The 20,142-nt window shown below is 32.9% G+C and overlaps 2 protein-coding genes across 2 annotated transcripts; both read right to left on the bottom strand.

The window, feature by feature from the left end:
* Positions 1–9,646: 9,646 nt before the first annotated feature.
* LOC150031771 (uncharacterized) lies at positions 9,647–11,283 on the bottom strand. The gene is made up of 2 exons (XM_090308275.1): positions 10,992–11,283; positions 9,647–10,008 (listed from the first exon to the last, which is right to left on the bottom strand). The coding sequence occupies exons 1-2, from the start codon at positions 11,281–11,283 to the stop codon at positions 9,647–9,649; spliced, it is 654 nt and encodes a 217-aa protein (XP_090164401.1).
* Positions 11,284–15,293: 4,010 nt separating this feature from the next.
* On the bottom strand, positions 15,294–19,813 carry LOC120092558 (AT hook motif DNA-binding family protein). Its single transcript, XM_039050679.2, has 5 exons — positions 18,765–19,813; positions 17,788–17,855; positions 17,189–17,320; positions 15,962–16,123; positions 15,294–15,827 (listed from the first exon to the last, which is right to left on the bottom strand). The coding sequence occupies exons 1-5, from the start codon at positions 19,162–19,164 to the stop codon at positions 15,597–15,599; spliced, it is 993 nt and encodes a 330-aa protein (XP_038906607.1). The 5' UTR covers positions 19,165–19,813; the 3' UTR covers positions 15,294–15,596.
* Between the last annotated feature and the right edge of the window lie 329 nt (positions 19,814–20,142).

Here is a 20,142-nt window from a genome sequence, read left to right as displayed (position 1 = left end):
CCTCTTTTTGTCCGTCATTTTACCAATGAAAGAACATTATGAAATTTGCTCACTTTCACTTTCAAGACTCATCTTCATCTAGAGTGCTCATGAAAAAAAGCTAGCCGAAATTCATATTATTGGTCAATACATTTCCCCTTCAACTTGTCATGAGCAACTTCATCCTTCTCTAGAGTTGATCCGCAAGGAATTCCAACTTCTACAATATCAAATTTCCTCCACAATAAATCATCTAAAATAAACAAGATTCTTGATCATTTTTCAATTTGTGATATAGTTGTTAGACGTATTTAAATAATAATATATATAATTAAAGTATGGACTAGGTATGTGAATTAATATTTTATCACATTCGATTATTTTATTAGATTAGGTCCTATTATATGATCTAATTAATTAAGTCTCTAGATTCCTAATTTAGTATGAATTTAATGGCTAGAAATCCATTCTTAGCTAATTAGGGTTTAATGAGAATCCTAATTGAACTAGTATATTATATAAAGAATGATCCCAACATACCAAAACAATACGTACTAAGTCTTTTAAGTCTTTCTTAAATCCCATCTAGAGAGACCCCACTAAAGACATCCAAAGTTTCGTTGAGGAAGACAATAACCACTTTATATCTATCATCAATTTTTCAATAGAATTCGATATGTTATTCTTGACAATTTAGTGTGAATGATCCTAAAGTTAATCTATTTAATTTAGATTTAAAGTAATTTTGCTAACAAGTGATATGCGAGTATGAATTTCAGGTTGGATTGTTGGTTTAGGTTCTCTTCTATTGATTTTTTATTCAATTTTGGTTTTGGTTAATGAAATAAAGATTATTTAAACAACTAAAAAAGGAAATTTGTTTTTCAGGTGAAGCTTTCGTCAGCCGTAGGTGTCGACTAATTGCCAATTATGGGCTTACCGATGTTTCATGTTTGTTATTGCCGACGGCAATCCCATCACCGGCGTTTTTTTTTTTTTTTTTTTTTTTGTTGAAATTGGTATTTTTAAGGTTAAAAATTGATGGAAAATCTTGTATTTATCCAGATTTAATCAATCGGAATTGGAATTCCTATTTAATTAGAAATTGATTGATAATTACCTATTTAATTGGTTTAAATTGATGAATAATACTCGGAAGGGTAGATGGAGTACTATTGAGATTATCTCACAATGTGTGTAAGAAGAAGATAGGATTAGAAGAGAAAAGACAGAAAGTGCTCATTTGGTTACTGAATCTTGTGATAAGAAGAAAATGAAATCTATGGGTGCTGTAGCAGCAGAATAAGAGAAAGAAACAAGTTATTGAAATTCTTGTTTTTTTTTCTAAAAAAAGGAAGTAGTTCAAGAAAGATTGTCCCAATATGCCAAATGACATGTAAAAGAGGGTAAACTTCTTACTTTTGTTTGTTCTAAAGTTAATTTAGCTTCTGTATCTATAGATACTTGGTGGGTAGATTCTAGTGCTACTACTCACATAAGTATATGTATACATGAATAGAACACTTAAGGATATGGTAAGAAGTATGATTAGTCATTCTTCTCTACCAGAATCTCTCTAGAGTGAGGCACTAAAGACTGCAACATATATCCTTAATAAAGTACCTAGTAAAGCAGTAGTTAAAACCCCTTATGAGCTGTGGACATGAAAGAAGCCTATTATTAGGCATCTTCACATCTGGGGTTGTCTAGCTGAGGCTAGGCCTTATAGGTTTAACTAAAGAAAATTGGACTCAAGAACTATTAGTTGCTATTTTGTTGGGTATTTTGAACACTCTCGGGGTTTCAAGTTTTATGATCTCACTTCTAGATCCCTGTTTAAGACGAAAAATGCTAGATTCCTTGATGTTGTAAATGATGGTCAAGCTCCAATTCCTGACTTCTCTACTGAACCAATAATAAAACAAGATAACATTGAAGTCCTCGTTGTTGAACCTGAAGTTCAAACTCAACAACTTCAAGAAGTATCAATAAGGAGATCCCCTAGAGAGAAGAAGTGCAATTCCAGATAATTATATTATATTTCTTCAAGAACATGAGGATGATATGGGTGTAATAGAAGATTATCCAATCAACTTCCAACAAACTCTACAAAAGTTCTAACTCTCAAAAGTGGATAAATGATACAGAAGAGAAAACAAAATCCATGAAAGATAATGACGTTTCAGAACTTGTCGAACTGTCATCAGGAGTGAAACTCATAGTTGTAAATGGATATTTAAAACAAAAAAGGATTCGTATGGCAATATCGAAAGATATAAGGCTCGTCTTGTTGCAAAAGGATTTTACTAAAAATAGAAGGTATTGATTACAAAGAGACTTTCTCTCCGAGGTCATTGAAAGACTCTTTCAAGGTAATCATCACACTGGCAGCTCACTTTGATTTAAAGCTACACCAGATGGATGTAAAAACTACGTTTCTCAATGAGAACATTGATGAGACAATTTATATGGTGCAACCAGAAAACTTTGTGTCTGATAATTCAAAGTCTATGGTGTGCAAATTTAAGAAATCTATCTATAGTCTCAAGCAAGCCTCTCGTCAATGGTATCACAAATTTCATGAAGTAATAACCTCTTTTGGTTTTGAGGTGAATATAATAGAAGATTATATATATCACAAGTTCACTGGGAGTAAATTAGTTTTTCTAGTGTTGTATATCGATGACATACTCATAGCAAGTAATGATGTTGGTTTGTTGCATGACACTAAGAGGTTTCTCAAAAAGAATTTTGAGATGAAGGATCTTGGTGATGCTTCTTTTATATTAGGAACTGAAATACTACGAGATCGTTCTCAAGGTGTTTTAAGATTGTCACAAAAGAACTATGATGAAAAGATCTTTAGTAGATTTGGCATGAAAGATTGTGCACTAGGAGATACCTCTATCGCTAAAGGTGATAAATTTCATTTAGGTTAATACCCCAAAAATATACTCGAGACTAAAGAGATGTTGAAGGTGAAGGGAATTTAAATACCCACAGCAGAAATAATCGAAGAATTGGTCTTTAATTTTCATTTTACAGAACAATAATAATTTAGAGGCGAAAACGTAGGATAAACAAAAATTGAGCATTCTTCTACTGTGCAATTAGAGAGGAAGGGGTTAAGCAATACATACCCTTGAAGATCTATATATTCACGTTTCCTCTCATAGCACGAACTTGCCCAATCTCCTCTTGATCTTCCAAACCCGGCATCACAAACACAACATATAGAAGAGGACACCACCACGAGGTCTTCCCCGTTATTCTTAGGGACAAGAATCATGCAGAGTTTGTAGACTTGCACTTAATCTTGAAAAGGGAAAGGGGAAGAACTTGAGAGAATACAAAGAGACCAAAAACTAGAGAGAAGATCAGCATCTCTTTCTTCCATGTTTTTGTTACATGAAAAAAAACAGGTTGAAGGGTTGAGGGAGTTATAACTCCCTCTCCTTTATTTTTATTAATTTGAGAGAATAACTCCCAAAGGGTCTAATCTACTTACCCCAGCTTCGGGGAAGGAATGAATTCCATCTTGTGTAGCTCAGTTTCTAACTCCCCCATCAGACGAATCCCGAAAGTGGTAGGTATGAGTAGGCGATCGGGCCACTCGCACCCATGCAAATTAAAGAACTGCCTTCATAGTAGGAGTTCACAACTCACTCAGGATTAAGTTCATATTACTTATGGTCATCCTAGTGAAATGAAAGTCTCTATCATGAACGGTGCTATATGACGAGAGTAAACATTTCGTGGTCTGGTCTTATACAAACTCCTTTGTATAGAGCATCCTCGCTCGTATGTCTAATATACGAATGGTCAGGATTGGATCATTTGTAGCACGTTACAACACTTGTAATACCTACAAAGCAGGCTACACTCGTAATGTCACCAAGATAAGGTTTCCCTCCTTTATCCATATACTACAGACCATTTAGGTTATCACTTAAAGCACGATCCACTTGTATGCCTCCAATTACATGTTTAAGTTACAATGATAACCAGAGATCTTAGTTTATTGGTTTGTGGTTAATGTAACTAAAATATCTCATATTATAAATCACCAAATATTTGTTCATACAGATGTTTACAAATTACAGGACCCTACGAGATTTAGGGTATCAATCCCAACACCATTGAAGCTTCAATCTAAAGGTCCATAAGGTCCCCTCTGTAGCTCAACAGTGATTTAGTTTAGAATTAATTTTGGATTAATTTGAAGTGTTCAAATTAATTGAGAGAATTAATTATATATGATACAATTAATTAAATTGATTCTATATGTGATATAATTAATATAATGTATTTGATACATTATAATTTAAAGTAATATGAGAGGAATTTGAATATGATTCAAATACTAATTATATGAATGAGATTCATGTAATTAAATTTAAGATAAATATGATTTATATTGAGAGGAATTAAATATTCGAATATGATCTAAATATCAATTATATGGATGAGATTCATATAAGTGAATTTAATATAAATGTGATTTATATTAAATGTCATGTATTGTTGAGAGAAAATAAAATCTATAGATTATGTTGTATTTGATGCAATATAAAACTATAGGCTATATATTATATTTGATATAATATATGTATATATATAATATATATAAAATAAAATAGTTATTATTATTATTATTATTATATCTATAATAATTTAATTGAAATTAATTAAGGGGAAGGAGTTACCATTCCCTTCCCCATTTCTCTCAATTAATTTATGTGGGTTGAAAAAGATTGATGTGGTTGGAGATTCATCTTTTTCCTTAATTCTCTTTGAGAGAAGAGTTCTCACTGGAAAAAAGTTTTATAGAGAAGAAAAGTTCTTGTCATCGCTCTCCTCCTCTCCATCTCCCTTCTCTCTTCCAAGGATTCAAGCAAAGCCCACAACTTTTGCTTGAATCCTTTGTCCCAAGAGAATACAGAGGGTTCTCAAGTGGTGGTACCCCTTTTGAAGAAGGAGATCCGCGTGGAGAAGGAGATCCATTTGTGTTTTGTTCGAGGGATTCATTAAGAAAGTATTATTCAAAGGTAAGGGTTTCTGAAACCTTAAGTTTTTCTTTATTTAAAGTATGCTATAATTTATGTAAATGCATATCTTGTTCTTATTTACTGTAAAACTTACATTCAATGAAAAATGGAATTTGGGTCGATCTTTGCTTCTGCTCATGGTTCTCTTCAGTTAAAGTTCCTTCAATCCATATACTACAGACCATTTAGATTATCACTTAAACATGATCCACTTGTATGTCTCCACATACATGTTTGAGTCACATCAGATAATTTTGGATCTTTGTATTTAATGGATTGTTACACATAAAACTAATCAACCATTGATTTAAATAACATATAACTACGAGACTTTAGGGCATACATCTCAATAGAAGGTTCCTTATGCATCAACTACTGGAAGTCTAATGTACGCTCAAGTATGTATGCATCCAAATATTGTGTTCATAGTTGAAGTGTTAGGCAGATATTTGAGCAACCCAAGGATCGGTCATTGGAAAGCAGTCAAACAAGTTATAAGGTATTTACAGAGAACAAAAGATTATATGCTCATTTATCGAAGATCAGAAATTCTAAAGATCATTGGATTTTCTTATTCCAATTATGTTGGATGTCAAGACACTTTGTGATCCACTTCAGGCTATATCTTCTTGTTGGTTGGAGGAGCTATATCCTCGAAAAGTGTCAAACAAACATTGATGGCTTATTCTACCATGGCTGTAGAGCTTATAGCATGTTATGAGGTGTCCAATCATGGAATATAGTTGCAGAATTTTGTCACAGGACTGCGGATAGTTGTTGGCATAGAAAGACCATTAAAATTATTTTGTGACAATAAGTCAGTAGTGATGTATTCTAACAACAATAGAAGCAATAGAAGTCATTTCTGGTTGTTAAAGAAAGACTTTAGAATGGTCAAATTTCGATAGAACACATCAAAACAAACTCTATGTTGGTAGATCCATTGACTAAAAGTTTACCACCTAATTTTTTTCATGAGCATATTGCTCACATGGGTGTTAGTTACTTTCTGATTCCATGGGTTAATGGGAGTTTGCTATTGAGGATGTTCTTTGACCTTAATTTATTTTTTTTATATAGAATAAAGTTGATGTCTTATGATTTATTATCTGAACTTTTTTTTTATCATGCATGCGGTTTAGCATAAACTTTTTAAGAATGATCTCACCGAGGAATTTAGACCAGTTGGAAACCGGCATGATCTAGATCACTTTGCATGTAGTTTTCATGCTATCCATCCATACTTGATCTATGTCATTGAATGTATTGGAATTAGTGATCAAGGAAGGTTTAGTTACTAGAGTAGTGACGAAAGCTGCCTTAATTCCATGTTGATACATGAGATGAACCAAATTGAGGGGAAATCTATTATTGAAATAACCTGTTTATGCGCACTTAAGATTTATGGTATTTAATTACATTAGGTACATAGACATATCCCAAGTGGGAGATTGTTAGATGTATTTATTTAAATAATAATACGTATAATTAAAGTATGAGCTATGTAAGTGGATTAATATTTTATCACATTGGGTTATTTTATAAGATTGGACCCTATTATGTGATTAATTAATTAAGGCCCCAGATTCCTAATTGAGTAGGACTTAATGAGTAGAAGCTAATTCCTAGTTAATTAGGGTTTAATGGGACCCTAATTAAACTATTATATAAAGAGACCTTAAAACTATAGTCCCCAATATATTAAAACAATACACAGTAAGTCTTTTGAATCCCATCAAGAAAAAGATCCCATTAAGGATATTCAAAGTTTTGGTTAAGGAAGACAATAGTCACTTTATATCCATCATCAAAATTTCAATGGAATCTGATATGTTATTCTCGATAATTTGGCATAAATGATCTTAGAGTTAAATCTATTTAATATAAAATTAAAGTATTTTTGCTAACAACAGTACCTTCGCTTTGCTTCCTTACTGCACCACTAGTCTAAATCCAAGTCTAGCATACTTCAATTTGTACTTGGATATTGCGTATACTCGGGGTTTTGCCTATTGTCACTGTAATCACATGATTAAATAAATTGTCTTCCACCAATAATTTTTAATTTAGTGAGCAAATGAGTTTTTCCAACACCTCTAATACCATGTAACCTAACCTTGTTGAGATCAGGATTGACAAGTGCATCTTTAATTTGCTTGGCAATGATATTCTCGATTCGAGAAAATGATGACTTTGAGACAACAAAATTTGCAAGAAGTGAGAGAAGAATGGGAAAACCGACTTCGTCAACTGTGTAGAACACCATTGCCCTTGCAATGATTTCAGAAATTTCTTTTACCATCTTATTTGATTTTCTACTTAGCTGGTGACGCTAGACAAAGCAAGAACTTGAATGATTGGAACCAATTTCAATTTCTTGGGACATGTGGAGGTGCACAATGATTTCATCTATATCTTATACAGTCTCTAAAACTTCAGAGTTGATTTCATAGCCCTTGCTACCTCCCTCATTGGTAAGATGTAGCATGATAGTTTCTAAAACTTAGAAGGTTTTTTTTTTTTCCTTTTCTTAAACTCCTATTTTATTTTTATCTCTTTCCTCTAGATTCAAATCAATTGGATTAACCTCCTTTTGAATTTAAGAAATTTTTGGACATAATGATTTGAATGTATTAGAAATTTTGTGTTTGGAATATAAGTGAAAAGGAAAAAGAAGTTAGAAAGTTTACTAATATAAGCTAGATGAGAGAAAGAAGGGTGAAGTGAGCAAATTTCATCTCATCTTCTTGAAATTGAAAAAATGATCGAGAAAATGAGACATGAAGATGGAGAAGAGAGAACAAGAGAGAGGAGAGAAGAAGAAAGAGGAGAAAGAGAAGAGAGAGGAGTGGGAAATATTAAAAAAAATAATTTTATGTTTTTAATTTATTTGTTGTTTTAATATGAGAAAAACAAAGGATTATTAGAAGGTTGAAGCAATGAATTATTTAGTAAAGCTTGTTGAGCCAAAGACAATAGAAATCTACATTACAAAGAGGAACATAACAATATTTAAAAAGCTTAACATAACAACCCTCTAACAAAAAGTTAGTTCTATACTTGCTCCACAATTATAGAGCATGAATAACAAAGTAACTAATCTCTAAAAATAGGAAAAACCTTTGACACAATCAACTTAAACAGAGTGGACTTGTTTTAGTCCTAAAGCATTTTCTTAACACTCCTTCTTGCTTTAGGAGAAGCAAACACCAAGTCTTGACCTTAGAAACTCAAACTTGCAAGCAAACAATGGTTTTGTTAAAATATCTACAAATTGATTTTCTGTTTTGCAGTAGACAAGAGTTACATCTCCATGTTTCTGTACTTCCTTAAGAAAAATAACTTGATGTTAAAATATTTAGTCTTCCCATGAAACACAGGATTATGAGAGATAGAAATAGCAGCTTGGTTGTCAACAAGAATCTCTATGCTTTCTTTCTGCTCAAAATCAAGGCCAAATAAAATTTTTCTTAGCCATAAAGCTTGATTAACAGTAGCTGTTGATAAACTCTGCTTCGACAGTGGATTGAGCTATAGTTTCTCACTTCTTTAAGCTCCATGAGAAAACCCTAGAGCCAAGAGTAAAACAATAGTTTGAAGTGCTCCTCATATCATCAATGGACCTCCCCAGTCACTGTCAGAAAAACCAACCAGCTTGAACTCCTTGCTTCTTGTGAACTTGATACCAAAATCACTTTTGCCTTTTACATATCATATCACTCTTTTGGCAGCCTTGAGATGTAATTCACTTGCACAATGCATAAATCGAGATAAAATACTTACAACATTCAAACTGTCTGGCCTTGTTGCTATGAGATACATCAAGCAACCAATCAAACTTCTAAAATATCCTTCATCAACTTTGACAGCACCATCTTCTTTGCATAGCTTCTCCTTTTGATTCATTGGAGTTTTGGCTGCCTTGCATTCATCCATTTGAAACTTCTTCAGTATTTTCTTTACATATTTTTTTCTGGCATACGAAAACTTCATCTTGCCCTTACTTAATCTCCATGCCAAGGAAGTATGACATGAACCCTAGATCTGTCATTTCAAATGTCTTCATCATCTCTTGTTTGAAATTCTGAATATGATCTGTGTTGTTTCCTCAAACCAGTAAGTCATCAACATACAATGAAACCATAAAAATGTCGGTACCATTGCACTTAACATACAAGGTTATTTCTGATAGACTTTTCACAAAATCCAAGTTTAGAAAATATTCATCAATTTTGCTGTACCAAGCTCTTGGAGCTTGTTTTAGTCCATAGAGAGCCTTTTTGAGAAGATAAACTTTATCTCCTTCATCTTCTTTTACAAATCCTTGGGGCTGTTCAACATAAATTTCTACCTGTAGGACACCATTTAAAAAAGTTGATTTGACATCCAACTGGAAAACTTTCTAAGCCTTTTGTGCAGCTATTGCGAGCAGTACCTGATTGTGTTTAATTTAGGAACAGGAGCAAAAGTGTCAGAGTAATCAACACCAAAGATTTGAGTATACCCTTTAACCACAACTCTGGCTTTATGTTTTTTGATCGAGCCATCGGCATTAAGCTTGGTTCTAAATACCCACTTCACCCAATTACCTGTCTGTCTTTAGGTCTATCTACAAGGATCTAAGTCTTGTTCTTCTCTATCATTGACATCTCCTCCTCCATTGCAACCATCCACCTTCGATCCTTTTTTGCTTCTGCATAGTCAGCAGGTTCACACACAACAACATTGCATCTTTCATAAACATATGAGAGTAACCTTATTCCTCTCACAGGCACATCATCCATTGTTTCATTTTGCCAATCATCTTCTTCTTCGATGCTTGAACCAGAGAACTTGAGTTGCTCTATTATGGTCTGATCCTTCTTCTTTGCTTCATCCCAACTCCACTCTTCATCCTCCAAGAAGTGGACGTCCATGCTAACAACAATATTTCCAGTTTGTGGCTGGAAAATTTTATAGGCCTTGCTGACAATACTATAGCCTATAAAAATACATGATGAAGCTCTCCTATCAAGCTTGTCACACTTGCTCTATGGAACATGAGTAAAACAAAAGCAACCAAATACTCTAAGAAATTTCAACGAGGGTTTGTAACCATACCAACCTCAAATGGTGTTTATTCCTTCACTGCCTTTGTCGGAAGCCTATTTTGAAGAAACATAGCCGTATTTACTACCTCTGTCCAAAACTTCTTTGGCAGATTTTTCTCATGCAACATGTATCTTGACATCTCCATGATGTATCTATTTTTTCTCTCACTAACTCCATTTTGTTGAGGTATGTAAGGGGTTGATGCTCTATGCCTGAATTTTCACAAACTTGTCAAATTCTGTCGAAGTATACTCCTTCCCATTGTCGGATCTTACAATTTGAATTTTGCAGCCACTTTCATTCTCAACTCTTATTTTGAACTTCCAAAAAACTTGAGCTAGTTCTAATTTAAACTTCAAGAAAAAGATCCAGCATATCCAGGTGAAGTCATCAATAAAGGAAATATAAAAGAGACTTACCTTTTAAAGAAGGTGTTCTTTGTGGTCCTACAACATTTGTATGGATGAGCTGCAACTTGCAAGTGGCTCTCCAGATTGACTTTGGGAATGACTTCCTATTTAGTTTTCCAAACTGACATGCTTTGTAGCTTCAGATTGCATCACCAAGCTTGGGAACATCTAGTGCTAGCTCCTTTTCTTTTAGTTGCAGCAAACCTTGTTGATGATAGTGTCCAACTCTCTTGTGCCAAATCTATGTGACATCTTCCTTTAGAAGAAAAATAGATTGCTCCTTCTCTAAAAGATTGAGTGAGAAACTCTTTCCTTTCATTTTAACTTTGAAAATTTCCCATCCTTAATCAAACAATATTTATCTTCAAAAGTAACTTTAAAGCATTTTTCAATAAGTTGACCCACACTCAACAAACTATGATTAATGTCAGGAACAAAGAGAACATCTTTATATGCTTTGTACCTGTATAGCTTGTAATCGCAATAGTGTCTTCTCCTTTAAGAGAGATGTAATACCCATTGCCGATTCTTACTTTGGTGATGTTAGTTGGCTTCAAATCTCTAAACAATTCCTTGTCATAAGTCACATGATTGGTGCAGCCACTGTCAATTAGCCAGCTTTCGTTTGATTCACTACCCATGAAACATGTAGCCACAAACAATTGATCCTCCTCCTCCTTCTCCTGATCAACAATCTTAGCCTCTTCACCTTGCTGTTGATTCTTGCTCCTGCAAATTACAGCTTCATGCCCCATTTGGTTACATTTGGTGCACTTGTCATCTGGTCTTCTCCAGCATTTGAAAGAAGGATGATCCTTTCTATTGCAATGTTGACATGGAGGATAGGACCCCTTTTTAACTCCTACTTTGTTGTTGGCTAAGGATTCTCCATTAAGATTTTGATTCTTCTTGTTGTTCCTTGCATTCTCATGTTAGGCTTGCAAGGCTCCTTCAACAACACCTTCTAGCCTCATAGCTCTTCTTTGCTCCTGTGCTTGTAAAGCATTGAGAATTTCTGCAAGAGTAATTTGAGTTAGATCCTTGGTATTTTCCAAGGCTGAAATAGATGCCTCAAATGATAGAACCAAGTAATCTGATTCGGTTTAATTGATTTTGTTTCCTTCATCCTCTCCAACTCGAATTCTCGAACCAAATTTAGCACACGTATTCTTTTGATTCTTGCATCTCCCTCATACTTTGACTTGAGATAATTTCATATCTCTATGTTGATTTTAGAGTCATAATCTGAGTGAATATAGTAGATGAGACTGCAATAAACAAACAAGCCTTTGCCTTAGATTTCCTTGTCTTTTTCGCCTTCTGCAATTTAATCTGTGCCATGGTAAGATTGTTTGGGAGGTCAAGAATTTCATAGTCCTCTTCCACAGCTTCCCAAATATCCAAAGCTTCCATATATGCCTTCATATGAACTACCCAAACCTGGTAGTTGTCTCCATCAAACACAGGTGGAGAAATTGAAGAAAAATTGGAACTTGCTTGAATGTCCATGACACAAAAAACACTCACTCATAGATCCCTCAAGAATGAGGCTTTGATACCAATGGTTGTTTTAATATGAGAAAAACAAAGGATTCTATTACTGCAAAGTTGAGGTAATGAATTATTTAGTAAAGCTTGTTGAGCCAAAGACAATAGAAATCTACATTACAAAGAGGAACATAACAATATTTAAAGCTTAACATAACAACCCTCTAACAAAAAGTTCTATACTTGCTCACAATTATAGAACATGAATAACAAAGTAACTAATCCCTAAAAATAGGAACAACATTTGACACAATCAACTTAAACAGAGTGGACTTGTTTCAGTCCTAAAGCATTTTCTTAACAAATTTTATGTTTAAACTTAATAGACTTATTAGTTAAGGGACTTTTAAACTTATTTTTGAAAACTTGGGGTTCAAAATGGCCAATTTGAAATCTTAGAGACCAAATGCACCTATTATTAAAAATTCAAGGATCAAAAAGATATTTTTTTTTCCCTTAAAATTATGTTCTTTGAACAAGCGGTGTAGTGTACTAATACTTTCTTCAAAAACAAAATACTCCCGAACCTTTACATTTATTTTGTAGACCATTTTAGCATGCTTTGAACATTCAATCAGTCTCTTTTAAATTAGAACTATGGTGATTTCATTTTCCTCCTCTTTAAAACAAAGATAAGACGTTCCATGTCACAAACCCATAGCAACACAATCTCAAGATGCATAATTCAATTTTTTTAAAAATTTTTTTGTTAAAAGGAAGATCAATATGTGTAAAATTATTTATAAAATATGATATTTAACCTATTTCCACTTGTATAATACAAAAAGAAAAAAGAACAGTCAGCCTAAATTCATATTTCAGAACTCCTCTATATTAAATAAATTAGCACAAAAATAGATTTTTTTTTTTAAAAAAAACCAAATTAAAATAACTTTACACTCCACACACAAACTATTCAACTAGGCAAACTATTATAACTCCATATACTGTACTAACTACAAACTATTATAATCAACTTTGCCACCCAAACAATTCATTAGAGTTTTTTTTTTTTCTAACAATATAACTTTACTAATATCATATATATCTTTTATTTTTTATTCATTATTTTGCCATGTCAATTTTTACCTCTAAATTGAAACTTATTTAGAAGTTTAGAGGCAATTTATAATGTATAATTTAATCATACTAAAATATATATACTTCAAGAAGTAGGATTACAACCTGAATAAAGCTAAAGAAATTTACAACATATCTATAACTTTTCACGATTTTTTTTTTTTTTTGAAATATCCTTTGATGCATTCTTAAATATGAAGTGTTATTGAATTAGTGTCCATATTTCAATTTAGTTTTGAAAATTGTCATCATTTTTTTCAATTTATCATAATTTTCAAATTTTCTATATAAGTTTTGATTTTGAAAACATTCGTAGACAAGAAAGTAGTATCTATAAATTTATTTTTTAAAAAACAAAATAATTATCAATCAAAATCTAATATTATGATTTTTTTTTTTTTTCATAATGGACCGTTTGTCAAATCTAACCTATAAAAGCTAAGACAACAGCCAATTTTGGTTTAGATGAGCTAACCCAGTGATTCAAAAACTGCAAAACTTTGACTTTTACATAAACTTGGCCATGCTTGGGTTAGCCGTAAAATTATGATAAAAGGACAGCATCATCATATTCTATCATAATATCTTGTTAAATTACCCTTTTTTTTTTTCTTTTGGGACTACATATTAATGTCTTGCTATATTATCTTATGGTGTCCCATCGTTATTAACGATAAACACAAAATTGAAAATTATGGCGTTAACCATTTTTCTATTAAAAGAAAAAAAAAATCAAACATATAAATATTACTTTTATTTGTGTATTTCTTTTTTATGAAAAAATTAACAACTTTAGAAGATTCAAAAATCAACTTAAAGAGTTTCTTAAAACTGGTAAGGACCCGAACAAGATAGTGGACCAACTATATTATACGTTCTAGTATTGAAAACAAATGAAATAGAAGGAAGATTGTTAGCAGCATTCACATAGCCACAATATTCTTCACTTATGTGTTTCTATATTTTGATATTTACTTTCTTTTTATCACGTTTTTAAAACAATGTTTTCATATCGAATTCAAATTTTAAAACTAGAAAAATAGTTCTGAAATTGTATTTTGGTAAGAGTTCAAATGTATTTTAAAGTAAAGTGAAACATATCCTGAGGAAATAAGTCTAATTTTCCCTTTTTTTTTTTTTTATAATAAAACCCAAATTACTATCAAATGGGTATGTAGAACATTACAAAGCAAAGTTAACTTAAAATTTTGATTTCTGTGATTGAGAAGAAATTATAATTAAGTCTCTATAATTTGAAAAACTAGAATTTAGTCTCTTTAATTTGATAAAACCTTATAAATAATTTCTATGATTTAATAAAATTAAAATGGTCAAACCTTCGTAGAGTTGATAATAATAATAAGAAGATGACAACTAAAATATCATTTGGATGGCTATATTTTAGTTTTTATACTTTAAATTGTCCAATTTAAGAACCTATATTTTAATAAATCTTAAATTTTGTCATTCAAAAATAATAATTTTCATGCAAGAAAAAACATTGCATTAATATATTTTTACAATATTTAAAAGAAATGTCAATAGACTAATTTTACTTTTAGCAAAAATCATAAATTAATTCCAATAACTAATTTTAAGATTTATTGGAAGTGCATAAACTAAAATTAGACATTTAAAAGTTTTTGGCCTAACCAGTAACAATAATGTAGAAGCTTCCATTATATCTCAAACGATAGGAGAATTAATAAGGAGGCTTTTTCAGTCACCATCAATGTTCTCAGAGGCAGGAACAACAAAATCTAGGAAGTCAAATTAAAAAGCTTCTCTTTTCTTTAATACATGCATAATTCACTTCACTTCCTTGATTGCTTAAGCAAGCTTTAATATTGATTTGATAAGTTTAAGCAAATTACGTAATTACACTAATATAATGATTAATATATATGTCGATGTTGATGCTAGTTGACTTCAATTTTTGCTAATATTTAGGAAGTGATTTCTTATGTGATTCTTGATTGCTTATAGATTGGCTTTTTGTTTATTTTAAAGGTTCCTTTCATTTGGTCTGCAAAACACATCCTCAGGAGTTTCATCGAAACCCAATGAATCAAAGCAGAGAGGGACAAAGATTTGAGGAAGACATGTTGACCAATATGTCGATATGGACGTAAAGAAGGAAACATAAAATCACAATCCATTGATATGAAACAAAAGTGAAAGTTGTTCACATTACATCAAAATATTCTACTCGACTCGACGCGGTAGCATCGGGGAGCCTATAGCTACTCTAACAAGTGAAAAGCTAACTGAGAGGGATCAACAGGAGCAGTGGGGGGGGCTTAAAATTCTACATTGGACGAAGTACAATGGTAAGTTACAGAGATCATGAAACAAAATGTGAAATATCCACCAACTAGTAAGTTTGATGATGGCAAATGGGAGAGGGGAGATTTCCACAATAAGCTATGCAGCTCAAAAATCAAGCACTGGGTAGGGATACATTGATATCAGTTGACTTATTCCTTGAATCAGTTGGCAGCATTGACCAGTTATCGCCACGAAAGGAACTGGAAGGCGAGAGGTTGGACTTAGGATCAACGCAAGATATTGGAATAGCAGCAGTTGGCGGGGCCGGTGAAATAGTATCATGTTTTGGCTTTTTCGGTTTCTGCTCGTGTTGATTTCCAGATAGAAAACTCCCTACTACAACCTATTTTTGCAAAGACGAGAATAAGCGAAATCTCAGTTTCCATAGCTTATATTTGGAAAGTAATTACAATGAGATCATAGGCCATATCGATTACGGATCACTGATTGCAGGTAAGAAACAAAGAAATACCATACCTGAACAGGACTTGCTGCTACTAATAGACCAGCTACTCCACCACCTACGACACGCCCGTCTGGACTTGCTAAGGAAACACTCATTCCACCAGATCTACTTCTAGTTCCTCCATTGTCACTAGGCATGAATGAGCCAGACAAGGAAAGTATTTCAAAGCGTCCCTGTGAACAAAGATCAGTATGAGATATTTTGCATATGGATGAAAAACCGAGACCCTAATCCTCTACTTTATCCTCTCTCCCCTGCATTTATGCAATGCTGGACTGGCTTGAACATATCCAAAAGGAAGCTTTTATTGTAATCAAAGATTTACTAGCAAATTCATTTTGATGACCAGGTATTGAAGAACATATTCTACCAATTCTTGAGAAAACTACTATTTGAACGAGTTCCTTTTCCATTCTTTGGAACCATCAGTTTTACAAATCAGCCATAACGTCTAATGCAAAAAGTTTTTACTGCCTATAACATGTGAATAAACATTCAGGTATCCAGTGAACTCCCATGAATGAGCTCTTCAACAGGATTGGCTGGTTACAGCGTAACTGAACCGCGAGTTTAATGACACAAACATTATAGAACAGATAAAAGATTCCAAAATTGAAAAAAGAAAGCAGCGGATTCACATTTAGCTACATTACACAAAATGTTAAATGAAGCTTCTTTGTGGGGAATAAAAGTGATAACTCAAGAGGGACATCCTTGGAAGCTTATTAGCTACAGGAGTTGATAGCCGAAAGAAATAATAACGAGCTATCTAGCAGTGTACAGGTTAGAGAGAGGATGCCTTTACCCAACGAGCAAGACGGGAACAGTGGAATACATGTCGATGTCCAAATGCAATGTTAGGAAGGTAGTGTTAAGAATTGGAAAGCTTTAGTTTTAAAAGAAAAGCAGACAATAAATGCACATTAAACTTAAATTTACCCTTCATCATTTCAACTTTAGAATTTATGAACCATAATTAATATACGTGGTACTATTTCTCAGAACAGCTTCATATAGATCTCAGCAAATACAAGTGATTTTTATCTATAGATGTTCGAATTTTAATTTCGATATTCTGTATCAGAACCATTAATGACATGTTATTTATGGATCCTAAAAGCATGGTAACAAGAGCCAATAGACAGGGAAATATCACTGCAAACTTCATGAATTCATACACAACTGAATCGCCATTCAATTAGGCATTCTTTATTTAGAGGGAAAAATAAACGCATCACCTCATAAGTTAGTGTTCCTCCAGAGGAATCAGGCTGACGGAGAGTGACACTTGAGATCACACCGTTCGCAGACAAAATGCAAATAGCTCGAGGCCCTTGTTGAGAAAAGGATATGATCTTCATCGTGACATCCTACGTAACAGGAAAAACTTGGTCACATAGTTGATCCAGAAAAGGAGGGATAAAAGAAAGTGTAACAGGTAATTTGTTACTGTTCATTTCTTATCCTTTTTCTTTCCCTCACATGACAAGACCAGTGCTCCTTTACTCACTTCAGCACAAGAATAGTTAAACAAATGAATGTGTTTAAGTCACTCTTTTGTTATGAGTTATAATAATTAGAAAACTTCCCATTTGGAGTGGAGCAAATAGAAACTAAATGAAACAACCAAACTTCAAGGATTTCATTTATTTTCACAGTTATTTACACAAATTGCTAATCGCCTTATAAATTCAACTCCAGGGATGGAATAGAATCGGAAAGAAAAGGAATGTTAATCTCTTTATTGACCAACAATATGAAAAAAGAAGAAAAAGAAAAGCTCTAAGGCAGGTTTTACCCCTGCTTATTTGAAGAAGATAAGTTCTTGACATTTTACCTCGCCCGCATTGACAGTGATGATATGAGGCGTAAAATTTGCACCAACAGAACATGGAACCCAGTCACCTGAGAAGGATGGATTTAGTGAAAGGATTGTAAGTTGTAACACAACAATAAGCTAGATTGAATTATTGGTAATATAGTAGCAGAATGAATCTTCAAAGGAAAAAAAAAAAAAAAAAAGAAAAGAAAAGAAAAGAAAAAAAAAAGAAAAAAGAAAAAAATTGAAGGGGGAACATGAAAAGAAACTTTTGAAGCCATTATAGAATCCCAATTATAGAATCCCAAATTTCCATATCAAGTGACAGATTTGGAGAATTCAATCAATTACATCTAAGAAAGCAATACACTGTAGCAGAGTAGAGGCATCTAATGGAAAAAACAGTACAATACTTAATTGGGTCCATGTAGAAACATTTGAAGATAATGAAAGTTCATTGAGTCTATTAGTTGCTAAGAAATCAAAATCAAATGAGAACCCAACACCAGAACAAAAAAAATTGAAGACACCCTTTTCTCTAAGTGAATCGAACATGAGTTTTCAGGATCAGAAAATAGCCAAAATGAGAGACAGAGACAAAGACAGAGAGTTTCAAACAAGAACAAAAAAACAAGAAGATTCCGACATTCTCAGACCAACCTAGAAAGCTCTCAATCTTCTAAGAATCAGAACAACAATATGCTTCGAGAACTTAATCAAAGAATCCAAACCAGAGGACCCACATCCACCCAGTAAGAAAAGAAGTTCATACAGAATCACTAAGTAATAATCTCAAATCCAAACACTTCTCTCCAAAACCCAGGTCCCAAACCAACCAAATCATGCCAACGAAAAACAGTACTAGCCATGGATATCAACCAAAACAAAGCTTTATTTAAAAAAAAAAAAAAAAAAAAAAAGAAAGAAAAAAAACTAAGTAACAGAAACAGAAAAATCACTCGAACAGAGTGATTAAATCAGTAAATCCTCATTACCTAAATTATCCACTTCGAACTTGCTTTTACTCACAGCGGTCGCCGGCCGTACTTTCCCCTTCTTCTCCGTCGAGAAGTCGATCACCGGCGGCGGCACTGATGACGATATCGGCTTGGGAGACAGAGCCATAGAAACAGAGCCATCGGGTCCATACTTTCTGGGTCTCCCTCTTTTCTTCTTTCCCGGTACTGAGGAGGCCGCCGTAGGCGGCGGAGGCTGCGCAGATACTTGAGCTGAAGCCGACGGCGTCGAAGTTGATTGAGTCGCCGGCGGCGGCGTTGATCCACCAGTCTGCGGTGGGTTATCTGAGGTCCTCGGAGCTATTTTGTACTCCGACGGAGCATCTGATCCCACCACAGTAACCCCACTACTTGCACCACCACCATCCCTTCCCTCCATTACTTAAAAAGAAAGAAAGAAAAAACAAAAAAAAAAGACAAAAATAGAGACGGAAAAAAAAAACACCCAACAAATATTTCCTCCAACTATTTATGAAAACTCATTTTTCATACTGTAATTTCCAATCCCTCATCAGAAAGGAAGAAGAAGGAAACTCTTCAAAATCAAAACCCAGAAAAATGAAAATGAATTAAAAGCTAAAAAATTAGAAGTTTGGTAGTTTCTTTTTTTTTTTTTGTACATAAATATATATTTTTTAAATAGCATGAAAAATTATGAGAAAGGACTTTACATTGAATTATAATCTTATATGACCTACAAAACTTAAAAAATGACTGTTTACTTGAAGAGTTTTGCTAAAAAGAAACAGTTAAGCTCAACACAAGGCCTAAACCATGCTGATCTATTTTAAGAAAAAAAATAAACATTTTTTTTTCAGAAAATTGAAAATATGGAAGATTATGAGGGGGGGGGGGGAGGAAGACAGCTTTTGATTTTGAATGGGAAAATGCTCTGATAATGAAACCTTGTTTCTGCAGTTTAGATAATTGGAGGCCTAACTTAACTTTACCAAAGACTGTCCAAATTTAGATTCAAAATATTAATTAATTAATTAAAAAGAATATTGAATTATGGCCATAAAGAAACCAATTTTCTTAGGGGTTTATTTTTTTATTTGTTAAAAAATTGGTAATTGAGTATGGTTGGGAATCCGGCAGAGAAATAATAATATTAAATTTATTTGATTTTTCAAAAGTGGGTGGGGGATTTTTTTTAATAATATTAATAACAATAATCGATATTATTATTATTATTATTATTATTATTATTATTATTATTATTTTGTTTCTTAAAAAGTAGCAATTTGAAAGAATAATATTAATAATAACAGTGACTACTTTTTCTAGAGAACCAATGCTTAATAATTATCGTTTTAGTTTTTAAATAATATAATTATATATATATATATATATATAT

This window comes from Benincasa hispida, chromosome 12 (assembly GCF_027475165.1).
Source record: "Benincasa hispida cultivar pf3 chromosome 12, pf3_genome.v1.1, whole genome shotgun sequence".
Classification (NCBI taxonomy): domain Eukaryota; kingdom Viridiplantae; phylum Streptophyta; class Magnoliopsida; order Cucurbitales; family Cucurbitaceae; genus Benincasa; species Benincasa hispida.
Note: the sequence above shows the minus strand (reverse complement) of the source record. Positions and strands in the feature narration are given on the sequence as shown.

Bases quoted from the DNA above. Each gene is read 5' to 3' on its own strand.
- LOC150031771 (XM_090308275.1), bottom strand. From the start codon at position 11,283: ATGGGGCATGAAGCTGTAATTTGCAGGAGCAAGAATCAACAGCAAGGT. The intron at 10,009-10,991 runs GTACAAAGCATA...GTATTTTTATAG, and splicing joins TGCGATTACAAGCTATACAG to GCTATAGTATTGTCAGCAAG.
- LOC120092558 (XM_039050679.2), bottom strand. From the start codon at position 19,164: ATGGAGGGAAGGGATGGTGGTGGTGCAAGTAGTGGGGTTACTGTGGTG. The intron at 16,124-17,188 runs GTGATGCGTTTA...CTTTGTTCACAG, and splicing joins GAGGAACACTAACTTATGAG to GGACGCTTTGAAATACTTTC. The intron at 15,828-15,961 runs GTATGGTATTTC...TTGCAAAAATAG, and splicing joins TAGCAGCAAGTCCTGTTCAG to GTTGTAGTAGGGAGTTTTCT.